Here is a 20,185-nt window from a genome sequence, read left to right as displayed (position 1 = left end):
TTCATTTTTAAGTGTATTGAAAAAAAAAAATTGCATGAATTAAAAATTAATTAACCGATATTAATGAATATAATGACTTATAATATCGAGTAAGTTCATAGGACAATCATAATCGGTACAACTGCAATTACTTTCAGCGTCGACAATCTCTTGTGACAAGTTTTCCTCTCTAGAGCTCGACGGCCTGAAACAAATAAATAATTAGCAAATAAAACCAATTGATTGATACTGATAATTAATTAACACAAGTTTGATATTATACGTGAAAAGTATGTGAATAATATCGCCGACTAAACCATTTCCGGTGACAGGATTCAACGCAGCTTCACAAATCGCTCTCAATAGACACTTTCGACCGGGATACCCGGCACTGAAATTCAATAATCAATAATACATTTTTTAATCCCGTAACAACAGATCGTAAATATCTATCTATTTATATATTGAATTTAATTTACCTTTCTAATTTACTTTCAATAATATCGTACGCAAATTTACGGTTTATGGTTTCCTCTTGATAACACTCGTAACAATTTGTCAGATTTTTATCATTCGGCAATCGGTAATTCGCTTCAAAGTAAAACGCCATTGATACGGACTTTTCTGGCAAATCTAGCGGAATGCTAATTGCGAAAAATATCTGAAATTTTTATCAATTAATTATTCATTTAATTTTTTAATCAAGTTATAATCATGGTTTTTGTGTAGGGGAGGGTGGGGTAAGACGGTCCACCTGGGGCAAAAAGGCCCACCTCAAAAATTGACAAAAAATTTATTTTTCTAATATTTTTTCATCATATTTTGGAGGTGGACCATCTTGCCCCAAAAAAAAATTTTTTTTTGGAACTTTCGAAAAATTCCGGTGAATTGAATCAAAGTTGGACGAGTGTAAATCCACTTGATAGTACACTGATAGAAAATTTATGTTGACTCAATAGATATTTTCTTGATCTAAGAATTTATTTTGGAAGACAAATGATTATTTTACTTCAAAAATTTCTTGTCTTGATTTAGATTTTCTTGGCTTAAAAGCTATATTATCTTCAATCGATACATTTAGTTTTTCAACCAAAATAACATTATCGTTTAAAAAACTTAAAATAATTCATCAAAGTATATTTCAAAAACTAAATAGTCTTTAATTGTTGTACCGAAAAAAAATTATTTCTTGGAAATAAGTAAATTAATGACTCAAAAAAAAAAAAAAAAGCCATTCTTAACACAAGACGGTAACATCTTGAATCAATGTTATCGCCTATCTTGAACAAAAATTCTTGAAAGAAATATATCTATATCTAGTTTCAAGAGTTCAAATTTTGAAGAAAAAAAGTTTCTTCAATCAAAATTGTTTTTCTGTCAGTGTAGAAAGCCACAAAAAATAAAAACTGGCTTAGGTGGGCCGTCTTGCCCCACCCTCCCCTATATTTATTCATACACAAACACGGGTAATAGTGTTGCGCTCTTTTAACATGGTTTTTGTGTGTATTTATTCGACATAAGACCAACACATACGCTTGTTACTGTGTTGTGCTCTTTTATCATTGTGCTTTTTAATAATTTTTAATGACTATAACGAATTTGAAGGATAACTTGTCTGGGATTTTTTGTCTTGGGGATATTTTGTCCAGGGATATTTTATCGGGGTATCAAGACGCCTGATACCAATATTTTGGCCGTAATATCAAAAATTTAACACCATTAATTAATTATTGACATTATAATTAATAATAAATAATTTTAGATAATAAAAATTAATATAAATAATTAATTACCCCCATTCCGCTGCCCTGCGGATAAGTAATTGATCTAATGTGTCTGCTGACCGCCAAAGTAACATTTTTGACTTTTGACCCACCGGCCATATTCACAAAAATCAAGAGTAAAAAAAAGTAATTAAATTTAATAAAATAATAACACATGTTTTGTGTTCTAAAGATATAACAACATTTGTCTCAGCTTCAAGATCTGGGAAATTAGCAGAATAATAAAGTTACCACGGAAGTTTAGCTGTCAGTGAATACTAATTTTCATAATCTAATAGAAACAATTAACAAAGTGTCTTGTACGAAGATTGTTATTATTACTGTGATAATTAATACTCATTGTTATATTAGCGGAGAAAAAAAATGATATTGTAAATTTAATCGTATGATCATAAATTTAAAATCCTCTTTACTCTACTAAATTATTTTTTTATCCTCACGCTTACGACGCAGTTAAATTATTTTTTTATTACTTCCATTTGATAGCCAGTTATTCCTATTACCATTATGTTTTTGACATTTAAAGCTGCTGAAAAGATTTATTTTTTTAATCAAAACCGAATAAACTTTTAAATTCAATTTAGTTTTAATAAATAAGTAATAACAATTCATTGAAACATTTTAGCTTAAAGAAGAAAACGTTGATTTGATACTTAAACAAGTTTGTCAGCACTTTCGTGACAATTTTTGTTGTACAAGACAATGAAGAGTATCGATCCTGAGGGTATGTCGTCGGTGGTGGGTTGTCGTTGTTCATCCGGCTTAAATGTAAAAAAAAAAGAATATAAAAAAAAAAAACAAAAAAAACAAGTGCTCGAAAGAAACTAGTCCAAGTGGGCAAGAAAAACAAAGCAGGAGATATATGATACTTTTGACTTGTCTGTATGTCCATACAGGTCACGTATATCCCTCGTTATTTACTCAGACTTTATTTTTCGGTGTTTACTTCTCTCAATATTGCCTGATTAAATGAATCTTTTACTTTTCACAAATTTAAGCTTATTATTTAGCTAAAATTTTTTGCTTTGATTTTATAATAATAATTTGTTATTAATTGTGTAAAATTTTGATATTACGCTGAAAATATTGGTCGTATAAAGTAATTTTTAAAATAAACGTTCAAAATTTAAGGGGCACACCTAGTGTGAAATTTCGAAAAAGTCGATTTTTTTTTTTTTTCATATTTCGGTAGATTACACCTTTAAAAATAACATATTAAAATTTCAAATCGATATCTCAAATAGTTTTTGAGTAATAACATTTTAAAGAGCAGCCGCTCGGCAGCTAGAGTGTCATTAGCTGCGAAACGTACCTGAAGTATTGTTCAGAGTCTACTGTCTCTTCCAGCCCCTATAACACGATTCCAGTTTCTATTGTTGGCTCTCAGGTATACAAAAATATATCATTATAATAATTTCTAGAAATTTCTAGAAATTTTTCGTTTACTGCCACGTAAATTATTTTCGGAGCCAGACACATTTAGTCTCATTGTGATCGTTGTATCGAGCGCATCATAATTTTACACGTGCTATTTTCTTGAAAATGAGTGATCAATCTTCATATTCAAATAAAAAAGGAACTCACAATGTTCCTAAGCATCGATCAATTGCGAAAAAACGCAAGTTTACCGGAAATAGATTTACATTTGAGCAATCTACTGCGAATACCAGTACGTCCGCAGAAAAGTTATTACAAAATAATGACAATAATGTTGTGATTGACCCATCTCATGGATATTGTATTTTGCAATTTTTATCAGTTTTTAGTGCAATTAGTAATTTAGTGGTGTGTAAAACCTGTCAAAAAAAAGTTACTTTCAATCAAGCAAGTTCAAGAGGTCTAGGGTTCAAAATTGCTATTATTTGTGAATGTGGCAATTCGTATATTAATTCTGGACCAATGATTAATAACGCATTTGAAATAAATAAACGTATTGTTGCTGTGATGCGTCTATTGGGCATCGGAATAAATGGGATAAATTTTTTCTGTGGATTAATGGATTTAGCATGCAAATTTTACGACCAAACTTTTGCGGGATGTTTTACGAATTTACAGATTGCAGCCGAAACTGTTTGTAAGCTCAGTATGCAGCAAGCTATAAATGAAGAAAAAGAGCTTACATTAAAGAAAGAAAATTCGGAGACAAATTTGACTGTTAGCGGCGATGGTACCTGGAAAAAACGTGGCCATACTTCCCGTTTCGGAGTAGTTACGCTGGCAGGAAAATACAGCAAGAAAATTCTTGATTCATGCGTAAAATCTACATATTGTCAGAGTTGTGTTTTTGGAAGAAAAAAAAAGATAGCGAACCTGAAGATTATGAGGAATGGCTATCATTACACGATGAAGAATGTGATGCCAATAATAAAGGATCTGCCTCAAAAATGGAAGTGGATAGTGTAAAAGACATGTTTGGTCGTTCCATTAGTAAATATGGTGTAAAATATACCCGCTATATTGGTGATGGTGATAGCGTTACCCACAAAGGACTTATAGATTTGAATCCTTATGATATTCCTGTTGCTAAATTGGAATGCTATCTACATGTGAAAAAAGAATGGGAACACGTTGCCGAAGTGTAAAGAACATTAATAAGAAATTAGGAGGAAAAAGTAAAACATCACAAAAGTTAACTGTAAATTTTATAAATAAACTCCAAAAATATTATGGTTTAGCAATTATGAGGAATCAAGATAATGTAGATGAAATGTATAAAGCAATCTGGGCAACATTTTATCATTTCTGTTCAACTGACAAAAACCCAAATCATAAAAATTGTCCAGAAGGCGCTGAAAGTTGGTGCGCTTATCGCCGCGCGGAAGCTGAAGGAATCACTAGTACATTTAAACACGATTACCTCCCACTGGATCCAGAAGTACAAGAAGCTATAAAACCTATTTATGAAGACTTATCTCGATATGAATTGCTTGATAGATGTAAAGGTAACAATACTCAAAACAACAATGAAAGCTACAACGGTTTACTTTGGCACTTTTCACCCAAGCATCTTCATAATGGCTTCAAAACTATTGAATTGTAAAATAATTTTGCAACTGCAATATTTAATGACGGTTATTCGTCAATTTTGAAGATATTCAATGTAATGGGAGTGATAGTTGGACCTGCAGCAAGAGATTTTGCGGCTCTTAAGGACGACACGAGAATACGAATCGCTGATTATCGCCAAAGGGTTTCTTCAAAAGAAGGTCGATCATCTCGAAGAAAAGCTTCTTCAGCTGAACAAGCCCTTTTCGAAGAAGAAGAAGGTGTATTATATGGCCCTGGAATAGCAGATTAGCTGTAAATATGATTTTAAACCACTTATAACAGTGGAAACGATCATTTTATCTTTAAACGCGTTTTTCTCGAAACAGCATTTTCCGAATTTGCTGCAGTGATTACTCAAAAACAAATGATCCGATCACTATCAAATTTTTTTTACATGTTCTATATATAGTTCTCCGTACAATGACCTATCGATTTTTTGATCTGATCAAAAATCGAATTTTCGCAGGCCACAAACGACCAAAATTTTAGGTAAAATTCGACTATTTTTTTAAAACGCCGCCATATTGTCAATTTTTGATTTTTTTTTATATCGTAGGTCATTGTACAGACAATATTATCTAGTTTAACGAGATATTTTTTTAGATTTCATCCACGGAGAAGGCCGGAATCACTGCAGCAGTGAAGGACCTTTTTTTTTTCGCGCCGTTAGAGATCGACGATAACTTAAAAAATATTTAATTTTTTTCTTCAAAAATTTCATTATGTATTCTTAAAACATGTATAAATATATTCTTAAAATTTTAAAATAATTGATAAAGTATTTTTTTTAATAAAAATTCCCAAAAATCACGTTTTTTTTAGGCCGTTACACTAGGTGTGCCCCTTAATTATATAAAAAAAAATGCCATTTACAATTTTTTTATAAAATCAAAAACAAAAAGCCGCAATTTCAAAATCATGATTTTTATAATTACACAGTAAAAAAAGGCCATTCGGTAGCCGAAATGGAAGTAGATTTTCTAATAAATACACTGAAAAAAATTTAACTTGAATCAAGACGAAAATTTCTGAACCAAGAAAAATTTCTTAGATGAAAATGTTTCTTACTGAAATCAAGAAGATTATTAAGTTCTTCAAAAGTATTTACTTGTATTTTCTGTGTAGAAAAAAAATTACTAGGAATGTATAAAAAAAAAAAATCTTCGATTTTTTTAGGGAGAAGTTAAAAAAAAAAAAAAAACAAGTGCAACAACAAATTTCAGAATTTGCATAGAGGAATAGGACATTTTGAGACTACACATATGATATAATACTGAAATTGAAGCTTATTTAAAGAGCTTTCAGATGCAATATACAAAGATTAGAAAAGTTATCCCATTCAAAAGTTATTTCAAGTAAGAAAGTGAAGAAATACGAATATTCGATTTTTTCAAAATTTGAAATTCTCATAATTTCAAAAATATTTAACCGATTGATCTCAACTTTGAACTTGACCTTTGTATTAGTTAGTAGAATAAGTATGTCGAGTTTGGTGGAGATCCGTAGCTAATTGTGGATACTATCATCCTGACAAATCGCGTTATATCCCATTTTTTAAAAGTTCTGTCATGAGGACCAATGCAATAATTAGATTTCTATGAAATCTACTAAAAATTTTGCGTCATTGCGTCAAAAAAAAAAATTTCTGTTAAATATTTAACACTTATTTGAGTTGATTTAACAGAATAAATGTTACATTTACCCATAAAAGTGTTAAATATTTAACAAAAAAATTTTTAACACTACGTTTTTTGACCCAAATTTTTTTACTGTGTAACTACAAAATTGAATCAATCAGTATTAACTTTAATTTTGATAATACGCTGAAAATATTGATCGCATAAAAAAATTTTGAACTAAAAGTTGTTAAAAATTTAATTTAAAAAAAAATGTTTCATAATTTTTTCCTAGGACCAATCAGAAATCTGTAATTTCAAAATTAAGGTTTTTATAATTATAAAAAGTTTTAATCATTCATTATTAATGTTAATTTTGAAATTATTGGTTGTATAAAAAAATCATAAGACATTTTTTTTATGAAATTAAATTATTAACAACTTTTGTTGAAAAACTTTTTTTTTAAAACTAATGTTTCCTTAAAAAAACTAAATTATTATAACTATATTTAAATTTCAACGTATAGTAAGAAAATAAAGGAGGTGATTTCCCCCCGTTCATCCCTTTAAGTACCAGCCTAAGAGATTAAAGCCATCATCTTGTGTTCACCGAGGTCAGGAGCTCTCAAAGTACCTCACACTTTATTTTTATACAATTTCCATGCTTTTACGTCAACGTTACATTAATTAATCTGTAACTTTTTATAAATTTCTCAGAAGTTTTTTTCAGATGAATATTGTTGAAAATAGCAACGATACTGTAGATGCAGTGGTGCCAGGACACATTATACTTGGATGCAGGGAAGGGTCAATTTTATGACCTGAGGTACCGTCGGTACTTTTTGGGTTGCCAGCGGTCAGAGTTAGTGTCAACTGAACTTCCGTGACAATCGGTCCACCTTTGTATTATAATATTATCGATTACCTACACTGTATAAAATCTTTAAAGTATTTGTTTGTGTATCTTAGAGTAGTTTATTATTAATAAAGTCAATAAATTGCAACAATATTTTTCCCAAATAAATCCTATATATTATATCATCTCAACCTTCCAACCACAGGTTCCAATAAATATAAATGTCGACGTGATTCTTTTATTGGACGTCAAGATAATGGATAAATTGAATAAAAAAACTAAAAGTGTCATTCAATCTCGGAACATTAGCCTCAAGACATTGACACGTCGGTTTAATTATTTAACCACTGTAGATTCAACTATTCATTAAAATTGACGTCAGACAAAGTGCCAAGTGTATTATCGAGAGCTTTTTTGATCGACAAACTTTCAGAGCTTGTTTGAATTTTTTTGTAAAATATAATTTTGAAAAGTGTGAACACAATTTATTACAAGTAAGGCGGAATAAAACCCAACGTCGGGTCCCAAGCGCGTACTAGCTTGAATTAACTTTGTCAGCTCCGAGAGTTAATGTAAGAGAAGTGCTGGAGTGCCATAGAACCATCTCTAATCCAGAATATCTCCAGATACTCGTATTAATACAAAGACAGAGTATACTGTCTCTGGACAGTCTTTGGAATGTCCGATTGATCCCAAGGGCTGGATCTTGCTCTGACAAATCAACTCCCACCAGATTATCACCGTCACATAACACAACTGGGTCAATTTTGCTTTATATTAATAAATATGATTTATTATTTTATTAAAAAAATATCGCGTTCCAGATGCCATAAGGGCGTATACCAGCAAAGGGTCTCGGTGAAAAGCCATAAGGGCGCATAAAAAATTTTTTTTCGGGAATCGACGTAGTTTTGTCCGAAATATGGAGAAATGCTAAAAAACAATTTTATACGCCCTATAAGGGATGCCATAAGGGCATATAATAAAAATTCTGTTTTTATTAGATTTCATAGAAATCTAACTATTGCATTAGTCCTCATGTCAGAATTTTCAAAAAATTTTTGTATATTCTTACTCAGCTCGTCAATCTGAGTCAGAAAATATATATGGTTCAAAAGTTTATGTATATACGATATAACCGGCCTTGTCTCTACTCTAACTCTCAATTTTTAACGGATCTAAGGCCCCGATGTTGGCTGAGCGGTTCAATGCGTTGATCCGTTCATACAACTCTAGTGGCAAGGCGCGGGTTCGAATCCCGGCGAGTCGAAAGATTTTTCACATGCTGATATCTTTCGATTCTCTGAAGTTCGCTCCAGCGCCGCCTAGGTTTAAGGCAAGTTCTTAACCAACACAGCTCCCTTACCACAAATCACCCAACGGCCGTATGAGAACATACTCTCGGTGCCAATATAATATATAATAATATTTTAACGGATCTTCATTAAACTTAGCGTCCATATTCTACGGATAATTACCGAGGTTAAGTTCGAGGATGAGCTGAATCGGTCGGTTATTTTAGAAATACGAGCTGATTCAAAATTTTGAAAAATTTTGAAAAATTCAACTTTTTTTGGTTTTTCTTGCAATAACTTTTGAATGTGATAACTTCGTTTTTTTCGTAAATTGCATCTGAAAGCTTATTTAATAAGCTTCAATTCACATGCTTCATTATCTTCATAGAAATCGAACTATGTCGTCGGTACTCTATGCCGGAATTTTAAAAAATTGTTGTCCATCCTTACACAATATATATATATATATATATATATATATATATATATATATATATATATATATATTTTCAATTGTTAGGTATTTAGTAATAAATTATGAAATCTAATTCCATTTCGGCTGTCGAATGGCCTTTTTTTTTCTAAGTCTAAAAAAATTTTTAGTATGAAGAAAAATTTTTTTTCTCCTGCCTAAGCCGAAAATTCAAATTCCTTCCGCTTGCAGCCGGAATAAAGCAGCAGTTTCTATCCTCGGAATAAATGAACGCGCACGCGCAATAGTGCCTACATCGGCTCTCACGCATTGTACGTTCTCTCTCTAACACATAATCTAACACATTTGAAGGCATAGTACGCAATAACAAAAGTACAAAATCTAAAACGGGTATTGAGACTGAAACAAATAATGAAGAGTTGGATCCGTTGAATTTTATATCTCCTGTCGTCAAAATCGAAAAGTGTACTATTAATCATCATACTATAAATTACACTAAATAATATTAGAGTGATATGTTATAAGAGTAATATAATGCTATAACTGTGATATGATAATGTTATAGTTTGAAAATTTCAAAAATTATCATATTGTACCAAAAAAAGGTTGATTTACATAAAATATGTTAAATCACCAAGTCACTAGAATTATTTTTATATTAAAATTATCATCTAATATTATCATTAAGATTATCCATAATTATTATTAAATGAATGCTTATAATTACTATTAATATTTATCAATATGATTATTTAAAGTTATAATAAAAATTATTCTGTTATTTTCATAACACTAATTTTTTTTTTTTAATATCTTTACTTAAATAATAATTTTAAATTGTATTTTTTCTTGACTGCCCCCCCCCCCAACCCCCCGCCGGGGCTTCGCCCCTGGACCCCTTCCATGATTACCTACGATGCTATTGCATTAAAAGATTCGCGAATTTTCGGCTTGGTAGGAGAAAAAATAGTATGTGTGACACGGGACGAAAGTACTGCATTCTGTCCAGCGTGTGTGATTGCCACCCGAGCCTTCGGCTCGGGTGGCAAACACGCGGGTGAGGATGTAGTACTTTCGTCCCTTGTGGCACAATATACTATTTTTCCATTTTTGCACGTTTCATATAAAAATACGTCGGTTCCCCAAAAAAATTTTTTTTATACTCCCTTATGGCATCCGAGATGGGTTCCAGGAGCCATAAGGGCGTATAATTTTTAGACGCCTTTATGGTATCTGTAACGCGATATTTAAAAAGTATAAAGCCCATTCGAGAGTGAAAATAATAATAAAATAAGGTGAAAGGCTTAGAGATAAAAGAGGCCGACGAATCACACAACTCAAACGGTACCAATAAATAGCGAGGAGAGACTTGCGTTGGATCCAATTGAAGAGGAGCGACGGGAATGCCGGGGATTCGATTTTATCGCGTGCCGGATGCTCACCCATCCTCACCAGCTCTATCCTCTTTCTCTTTCTCGTTCTCATTCCCCTTTCCCCTTTCCCCTTCCAATTCATGACACTTCCAACAACCCCCGACACTTTGAACCCCTTTCTCCGGTATTGTATTGGGCTGAATTGCCAACGTTGTAACGAAAATTTCCAATTACACCGATACACCCCCCACCTCCGAACTCCCAACAGAATCCCCTTTTTGTTGTATATATGTATATACTATCCGAATGAGCTCGATCCACGTGAACACATTATTGGTTTAGCGTCTTTTAATTTTATCGGCAGCTGTCGGTTATAAATTTATTTATTAAACGCGACAATAACCTTTATAATTTTTTTTTTTAATATTTTATATTTTATTACTTTATTATTAATCTCTCACAGAAACAAAAAAAGTCTTGAGTCATCAGCTGCTAAAAATTACCATTTCAAACAGTAAAGTCGTGATTTTAATAATCACTATGTAATATTTATCGTTTAAATGCTACAATTTATTCTTTACATGGAAAAAAATACTATTTCAAAGAGTAATATTCGCTACATGAATGTCTGTAATGTTAAAGTATATCAGTTAAGAATTTTGACTTTGATATTTATCATTTCGTAACTAAAAAATGATCGCATGATATGTAAAAAGTATGAAATACGGTTAATAAATTTCTAATACAAGCAACGTCAATATTTACAAAGTAAAATGGTAAATTTTAAACGCAACGCTAAAAATCAAACTATAATTATTGACTTGTTTGGACTGGTAAAATATATATTTTAAGGGTAGAATTTTTACTGTTTCAAATGTTAAATTCTCCTAAAGTGGGACTCCCTTCTCCTTTATAATGTGGGCTATATATTGAAACGGCAAATTTTTACTGTTTAAAACTGTAATTTTTCAAGATGCACAGAAAAAAAAATTTACTTGAATCAAGAAAAAAATTTTGAAGAATTTCATCTTGATTTGAGTAGAAAAATTCTTAAGGGGGATAGCCACTGTAAAATTTCGGAAAAAAAATTTTTTTTTTTTTTTCATTAAACTGAAGTTTATATATTCAAAATTATGTATTTCAAATTTTATAGAAAAATTCCGAATAGTTTTCGAGTTATAGTCATTTTTATAAGAGCGCGTCGATTGACCGTTTTACGCGCGGCGCTTCGACGAAAACGTCGCCTGCTCGCTCCGTCTTTGATTCGTACGGGTTGGCGATTGTTTTCCCTCACGATTGTCAACCGTTACAATTATTTGACTTTTAACGTATATTTTTTCTTATTGTTGAGATACTGTACCTCATAGTTTAGTTGTTTTGTATGAATACACACTCGTTCTTTAATTTATTGAGTTTCTTAGTGTACTCGTTATTGTTTACTTACTTATTTTTTTAAATCTTCTGATCTTTTTTTTTGTTTATTTAACAAAAAAATTTGTTAAATAATGGATCGTAAACAAAGTAAAGTTATTAAAAACGAAAGAAAACTGCCAAACGACAGGAAAAAATTTTAATCGACCGCTCAACAGATATGAAACTGAAAAAATACTGGCTCTCAACGACGTGATAGTGCTTCCAAGAGGAAATTATCACAAAAATCTGATTGTACAATTGATTCGAGTATTAGCTACAAAATTATAAATTTTTTTCGATATTTAATTTACTAAGTGGCTGTGTATCGTGTAAAAAGTGTGGTGGTGATGTAAACTTTACTGAGACAAGTATTCGAGGATTAGGTTTTAAACTAGTTGTGAATTGCAAAAATGTGATCCAGTTTTGATAAATTCATGTCCACTCATCAAGAATGCGTATGAAATTAATCGCCGTTTCATCTTTGCAATGCGGATAATTGGTATTGGGTTATCTGGAGCTGAAAGATTTTGTGCTTTCATGGATTTACCACGACCAATGTTCCATAGCTTTTACGATCGTCTGGTCACACAAATCAGAAATGCAGCTAGAAACTGTTGTGATTTAGTGTTGAAAAAAGCTGCTAAAGAAGAAATCCAAGAAACCTGCAAGCATTTAAAATCCAATGACATTCCTGGAATTTCTGTCTCCGGTGACGGTAGTTGGAAGAAAAGAGGGTTTAAATCTTCATTTGGTATATCTTCTCTAATTGGTTACTTCACTGGCAAAATCGTAGATGTAAGTATGAAATCCAGTTATTGTAAGATGTGTGCGCTAATGAGCTCAAAAAAGGAACAGCTGAATACGATCAATTTATGCAAGACCATGCTCTAGACTGTCCAATAAACCATGAAAATTCTTCTGGACAAATGGAGGTAGATGGAATAAAAGAGATGTTTATGCGATCAGAGTTATTACATAACGTTAAGTATGTAAACTATATAGGTGATGGTGACACTAAAACGTATAAAAATATTTGTGATGCTAAACCGTATGGGGACATGGTGAAGATAAAAAAAAAAAAGGAATGTATTAATCACGTGCAAAAACGAATGGGCAGTCGACTAAGGGCTTTGAAGAAGCAACGAACTAACAAGAAGACAAAAACAGGAAAGAAGAAAATACACAGAAAAGTTTAGGTGGGAAAGGTCGATTAACGGACAAAGCAATTAATGAATTTACAAAGTATTATGGTTTAGCAATCAGACGTCATTCTAATGATGTTGATGAGATGTATAATGCTATTTGGCAAACATTTTATCACAAGTTTTCATCACCCGAAGATCCGCAGCATTTTCTTTGTCCTGAAGGTGCAAATTCGTGGTGTCAATTTCAAAAGCTGTGGCAACAAATACTTTGGACTCATTAGTTGAAAAACCACCACTTCCTGCAGATATTGCGGAAGCTTTAATACCGATTTATGAAGATCTATCGAATCCAGAGTTATTGGAACGATGTGTCGGTGGGTTTACACAAAATAATAATGAAAGCTTCAATGCATTAGTGTGGCAGCTCGCCCCAAAAACAAATTCTTCTTATTCCCTTATTGTTGAAATAGCTTTATATATTTCAACAATTACATTCAATGATGGGGCTCTAGCAACTCTGAAGATATTAGAGAATCTCGATGTTAAAGTAGGACCAACACTCTACTCATACTGCGCTGAGCGCGACGCTACTCGGGTTAAAGCTGCTGAAAGCCGCATGGAAACGGCCAGTAAAAAAATAAAAAAGTCAAGGTCAATACTAAAGATAAGGAGGAAGAACCCTCATATGGCCCAGGACTTGATAGTTTGATGTGAGTATGAATATTTTGTGAAAGACTAGATTTTAAAGTTGCGAGAATCTTCTTAAAACTTTACTCGCGTTTTTCTCAAAACGACTTTTTCAAACTTTCCGGTACTGTAACTTTCGTAAATATGAACCGATTCTCAATTTTTTTGTTTCCCCGTATTCGTCTACTTAGTGGCTATCGTCGCACGTAGGGGATTTTGAAAATTTTAATTTTTAAGATTTTTAAGGCTGTTTGAGTCCAAAAAATGAGGAAAAAGACGAAAAAATTTTCAATATGGCGCCATTTTTTCTCAAATCAAAATTTTCAAAATCCCCTACGTGCGACGATAGCGACATTCCTATAGATTAAAATGCCGTTTGGTTTTTTTGTTTCAGATAATCCGTTTTTGAGTTACAGTACCGGCAATGGAGGGGGAAATTTTTTTGGTGCTCTACAAAAATGTTTATAACTTTGTGATAACAAAATATTTTTGAATAAAAATTTAGGAGAATTATCCTCAACATATACTTTATAAAACAAAAAAAACCCGATCCCCAAATTCCTTTATTATCCTAGTAAAAAAAATTCCCGAAAATTGCCTATTTTTTCCAGCGTCACAGTGGCTATCCCCCTTAACCTAAGAAATTTTTCTTGGTTCGAGTAAATTTTACTTGATTCAAGAATTTTTCGTCTTGATCCAAGACAATTAAACTCTTTAAAATGATTTTCTTAGTTTAAGAATTTTTTTCTTGATTCAAATTAATTTTTTTTTCTGTGTGAGAGAGTCGTTATTTACTATAGTGACAGCTACTAATCGATTATTTTCGATATTAAATTATAAATTGTGGCTTTTACACTTTCTACATTAAGTTTTGTAATATTTATATTTTTGCCACCCCTATGTCCACTTTACAGTTTGAAATTATAAAAATCAACCGGAACCCAAATGAATTTTACAGTTTACTTTTTTCCGTGTAAATTTTCTTAAATTAGGAGAATTTTAAAGAAGACTGAAAATTCTTTGAAAGAATTTTAATTTTTTTAAGAACATATAGGACAGATGAACATTTAAATTTTGAACAAGATATACACATTAAAAAATTTTGCATAATTGCGTCAAAAAATTTTGTCTTAAATTAACACAAAAAAGTGTTAAATATTTAACACAAAATTTTTTGACGCATTGACGCAAAATTTTTTACTGTGTACTGGTACACTTTTTGACCAAGTAGTTATAAAATAAAAAATTATTAAACCTGTCAGAAATATGTGAATAATAGTCTTTAGTAAATTGATTCTTTTATTTTCAAATTTAATCATTGAAAAAAAATGATAAATAAATAGGTAGTGTAGGCGCGTAAAAATGCCTTATCTCAAGACCCCATACAGTCAATAAAATCAATTTTAATATAAAGAAATGACTAATAAACACACAATCAATGTAATCTTTGAAATTGATTTAATTTTTCAGATTACTTAGGAGCCAGAATTATTAAAATGCAGCTAGGTTAAAATGTGCTACATGTTCTTAAAATTTTCTTCTTGCTCCAAAATAACTTTGGTCTTCCTCATAATTTTCTTAGTTCAACAAATTTTTTTTTTCTGTTCAAAAACACTGACAGAGTTTTAATTTTACGGCTCTTTAAATAGTAATTTTAATTGACGGATAAATTGTTTTTGTTTTATAGGACATTCGACTTAGCTTCGTAGATTTTTTATTTTATTGAAAAAACTTCGATAGACTATAAAGAGCCGGGGCTTTGCTTTTTGTAGAAAGGTTTAATGAAAAAATGCGACAAACTTTTATATTTCCCGTAAGGAAACCGCGGACTTTTAAGGCTTTTAGATTTATGGGTTTCTCTGGGCACGACTAGACCGGACACCTGGATAAATTGTAAAACACTCGGGCACTCAATGTCAGATTCACTCTGGATATCAGATCGGTACTATTGTTATTATTATAGATATTTTATTACTCAATATATATTTTTTATAAATTTAAACAATATCTCTCCGAAGGTTTTATTATTTTAATACAATTTACTTTCAAGGTTTATATACTGAAACAATTTTGTTTTTGGTTCTTATATAATATGCGATATTGGAAGCTCAATGAATATTCAGTAATGAATTTTTTTCTCTGCTCTCGGCTCAGGATTTATTATTGAAAAAAAAAAAACTTTCTGACAAACAATAATTTCTTTGTTATTCAAATAAATTTCCATATTATTCGGCCATGCAGGGTAATGTTTATTTATTTCCACGCGAATAGCCACATATTTTAGTTCGAGCTGTTTAAAATTCAAACTCAAAGTTGACCTGAAAATTTAATAAACAATTTTGTATAGTTATCGTCTGTTCGAAAATTGCTTGGCTAAATAATACATAATAGTATGTATTATTTTTATTAGCAATCATTTACTTCGAGTTCAATAACAGTAAAAAGTGTGAATAACCCGAGTAAGCTACAGAATATTTTTTTTCGCTGAAATGTTCGAAGTCGGCAAATTTATTGTAATGAAATTTTTGTAAGTAGACGATAAAAATATATTTTTATAAAAACGGGAAATTGAAAACTTAAAAATTTATATAGTTGTATTTTTTAAGGATCTCGAGTTAATCGAATTTATCGCATACAATGATAAACATGTAGATATTTACAGGATATATACATACATATACAGGTATTTACTCGCGTGTGATAAGAAGTTAGTTTTATGTGCAATTTCCTCGAGTTATCCATTTAGGGGCAGTGTACGCTGGGAATTCTAGGCTTGTAACCGCTAAAAAATAACCGGTGTAACAACGTTTTATGGTAATATATGTACCACCGGCCCTAAATTTTCCGCTACGTGCCGGTGCATCTACTTAAAAATTTACAATACTTATATCTGTGTAGGTATTAGTATAAACGCTATTAAAAATGCTTTTCCGCAACAAAGTTTATGCCTCGTAAAATTTTTTTTATCCATTAAAAGTAATCGACCTTTGATTAATAAATAATGAGGAGTGCCAGATCAAAAGCTTTGGCTGGATGTAAATTTAAATGTGAATGTAATTAACCCTTATGTGAGTGACGAGGTACCTGGGTACCTTTAGCGTTTTCAAATTTAAAGAAAAGTAGGTTTTACGCCCTCTAGGTGGTTGTGATTTTCTGAGAGCTCTACACTAGTTATAAATTACATGTTTTTCAATGTTTTGACACAGTCAACTAATTCCAATGTATTGTAGAAACCAAAACATATTTTGAAATCACAACAGAGTGACAAGGTACCCGGGTACCTCTCTGTGTTTTGTATGACTATGGAAAAAGTATTTATAATTTCGTTCAAAAATGAAATAATAATAATTTGTTGAAATGTTTTATTTATATAAAAATTACAAATTCTATGTTTATGCAGTATTAGCACAGCTCTTGAAGCAGGTGTTACATGTTGAACGAGTTACTGCATGTTCATCACAAACTGGTTTTCTGCAGTTAGTGCAAGCTTTTCGTATTTTTCTTTGCTTGCGTTTGAGTTCTCTACATATGTAGCAACTTCCGACGACTGCAACACGCCCTGTAGAATCTCGTCTAGTCTGAGCTATAGAAGTTGTAGATGCAGAAGAAACCGATAGCCATAGATCTTGACCAAGCACGTCCTGCATTGCAGATCTCACATGTAGTTTTGATGTTACAATGCAATTTTTTGATCTTTGTTCTATATTTGTACCACACAGTTGTAGACTCAATGATTTCAGAAACTTTCTACGTCTGTCACTCGAGACAAATTGCGGGTTATGTTCCATGTAAATGATATATGCTGCCAAAGCTGCAATGTCAATGATGTTGTAAAAAAGTGCTAAAGGCCACCGATTCGTTCTGCGTTTTACAGTGTATTCTGCTAACAGTTTATCCATGTTGTCCACTCCACTTTTGGTTTTATTATAATATAAAATTATTTCTGGTTTGGCAGTTTCTTTATTACTTTCAATAACTGGTGACATGTGCATTGATGACAACATTATTACTGCTTTATTCTTTTTAGGTACGTAGGAGCACACAGTTGCTTCTTTGCTAAAGGCAAAGTTTGAAGAATAAATCGCCCTCTCTTTGTGTGCTTGCATATTTGCAGGAAGAAACCGTTTATTTTTTCTTACCGTTCCAACTAGTGTCATATTCCACGAATTCAAGGAATGGGACAGTTGAAGAGAAGTAAAAAAGTTATCAGTAGTTACATTCAGTCCTGAATTTTTATATTTAGCCACGAGGTCTAATACTGTGCATTCTCCAACATTTATTTGACGATTGCCATCAGTTGACTTTCCTGTATATATTTGTCCATTTAGGGGGTATGAATTATTTGCATCACAAGCCCAAAATATTTTTATGCCATACTTTTCAGGTTTCGATGGCATGTATTGAGTAAAGCGAGTCCGCCCGCGATATCCATATAGCTGTTCGTCAACTGTGATACATTCACGAGGCTTGTACATTTTATTCAAATTTGAAATGAACATAGTCCAAATATCTCGTATAGCGGCTGCTTTATCAGCTAACAAACGTTCAGGGCGCGTTACATCATTATCAAACCTTATAAAGCGTAAAAGCATTTTGAATCTATCATGGGACATCGCAGCCCGAAATAGCGGCAAATGACTGGATTTCCACAGTTCAGTCAAATGCTCTTTATTAGATCTATACACCCCACTAAAGATAAGAATGCTAAAAAATGTATCCAATTCTTGTTCTGTGAATGGTTTGAATATTTTTTGTTTCGGTCGCTTGCTAGTATCAGGGTAATTTTCCATCAGTTTATTATTGTATGCTTCAGTAATCTTAGTCCCTTTCCGATTTGTTTCCCTCAAAATAATGTCACATATTTCATTGGACAATATATTTTTGAATATTTCCATTTGATTGTAAAGTTTACTGAAAGATGCAGCCCCGCCTCGTTGACGAATGATGTTTCGACTACTAGTTTGTGTTCTAGGAAGTGGGTCAGATTGCCACTGCGTTCCATCTTTTGCAATAAGGATATTTTCAAACGATTCCCCTTCAAAACTCGCATCGGAATCGTATGAGTCAATCTCATTTTCTACTTCAGCTTCCTGCTCAACATCCGAAATTTCCAATCCACCCTCTTGAACCAAAGGTATATAATCATGTTCATTATCAGAAGCAACAAACTCACCTTCATCACTGGAAGATTCTGCTAATATTTCCAATAATTCTGTTGAATTATATCTTCGAACACGTGATCTTTGTTTAGAAGTACTCGCTCCAATATTCATAATGAAATAAAATTCTTAACTCACAAAATACAAATAATCTCGCACAATACAAACTATCGTATACAGCCAAGTGTCAATATCAAGCACAATGCATTGAATGGATGCAGTGTTTCTTGGGCACCGATAACCAAGTACCGCACTTCGCCCCCCCCCTCTCCACCGCATTGACCGCCGTAGTCGTCAACTGTTTAGATTAACTAAAATAATAATATTTGAAGTGTGTGGAACGTAAACGCAGATCTTGATTGTTAACATTACGTACAAAATGTATGCAGGTACCCGGGTACCTCGTCACTCTGAAAAAGGTGTTTTATTTGTCACTCACATAAGGGTTAATGAGATTTTTAATGAAAATATCTGGGTTCATGTTCAGCGAATGTGTAAATTATTATCTCGTGTACAGGGTATTAATTTAATTGTAAAATGAGTTGGGATGTTATCATTTATCGGATCAGTATTATCAGTGTTACGTGATTCTGTAAAACAATTAATGGCATTAGGTCCTGTTCGGATGAAAAGCTTCGGATCAGTGGATCTCTCCCTTTCTCTATACATGTCAATAGATTAAGAGAAAAAAAATTTTTTTTTTAAATATTAGCGATATTATTGTTGAAAATTTTAAACACTTTTAATAAAAATTTTTCTTCAAGATTTGGTAAAAAAAAAAAAAAAATATGTTTAATAAAAATTCGTAAGTTTTCTATAAAAAAAATTCATAATACTAATTAGTCAATTTTTTTTTTTTTTTTTTTATAATTAAATTACAACAAAAAAATATTTTTAAAAAATTGCACTTATAGTTTTTTACAAACGAAATTTTTTTGTGATAACTTTTTCAATAAAAAAAAATTTTTTTAATTTTTAGATCATTTTTTAAAAAATACATTTTATCTTTCAATGTATTAATGAAATTTCCGACTGACAATTGATATTTGATTGATTTTTTTTATAATTAATTTTTGATTATTTTTTATAATTAAATTAAAACAAAAAAATATTTTTAAAAAATTTCATTTACAGTTTTTCAAATTTTTGACAAATGAAAAATTTTTTTTATTTTTTTGTAATAATTTTTTCAATAAAAAATTTTTTTTTAATTCTTAGATGTCAGCTAACTGAATTTTCATAAAAAAATTTATTTTTCCAAATCAAAAAATTAAAAAAAAAAAAATTACCGTGAAAAAAATTAATATTTTTTCAACTAAGGAAATTAAAAAAAAAATAAATTTCTTGTCACAACAATGGCCGATTTAAAAAAAAATAAATTTTTCCTTTCAACGTAT

The 20,185-nt window shown here is 31.4% G+C and overlaps 2 protein-coding genes across 3 annotated transcripts; one reads left to right on the top strand and one right to left on the bottom strand.

Moving 5' to 3' along the window:
* Positions 1-60: 60 nt before the first annotated feature.
* Positions 61-1,957, bottom strand: LOC141535331 (uncharacterized). The gene is made up of 4 exons (XM_074255199.1): positions 1,773-1,957; positions 459-640; positions 263-370; positions 61-184 (listed from the first exon to the last, which is right to left on the bottom strand). Exons 1-4 carry the CDS (start codon positions 1,917-1,919, stop codon positions 61-63), a joined length of 561 nt encoding a protein of 186 aa, XP_074111300.1. The 5' UTR covers positions 1,920-1,957.
* Positions 1,958-4,318: 2,361 nt separating this feature from the next.
* LOC141534884 (uncharacterized) lies at positions 4,319-5,645 on the top strand. 2 transcript variants are annotated; one of them, XM_074254498.1, is made up of 2 exons: positions 4,319-5,063; positions 5,415-5,645. In XM_074254498.1, the coding sequence occupies exon 1, from the start codon at positions 4,321-4,323 to the stop codon at positions 4,801-4,803; it is 483 nt and encodes a 160-aa protein (XP_074110599.1). In that variant the 5' UTR covers positions 4,319-4,320; the 3' UTR covers positions 4,804-5,063; positions 5,415-5,645. The 2 variants fall into 2 exon arrangements, with proteins under 2 accessions (XP_074110599.1, XP_074110598.1); XM_074254497.1 differs by having other exon boundaries at positions 4,319-5,300.
* The last annotated feature ends 14,540 nt before the right edge of the window (positions 5,646-20,185 follow it).

The sequence above is a fragment of the Cotesia typhae genome, unplaced genomic scaffold (genome assembly GCF_013202065.1).
Source record: "Cotesia typhae breed Kobodo isofemale line unplaced genomic scaffold, CoteBio_Ctyphae scaffold_13, whole genome shotgun sequence".
In the NCBI taxonomy this organism is placed as follows: domain Eukaryota; kingdom Metazoa; phylum Arthropoda; class Insecta; order Hymenoptera; family Braconidae; genus Cotesia; species Cotesia typhae.
This window is presented reverse-complemented; position numbering and strand designations above follow the sequence as displayed.

Coding starts and splice junctions, on each gene's coding strand:
- LOC141534884 (XM_074254498.1), top strand. CDS start 4,321: ATGGGAACACGTTGCCGAAGTGTAAAGAACATTAATAAGAAATTAGGA.
- LOC141535331 (XM_074255199.1), bottom strand. CDS start 1,919: ATGTGTTATTATTTTATTAAATTTAATTACTTTTTTTTACTCTTGATT. Junction 641..1,772: donor CGCAGGGCAGCGGAATGGGG/GTAATTAATTAT, acceptor TAAAAATTTCAG/ATATTTTTCGCAATTAGCAT. Junction 185..262: donor ATTATTCACATACTTTTCAC/GTATAATATCAA, acceptor TATTTGTTTCAG/GCCGTCGAGCTCTAGAGAGG.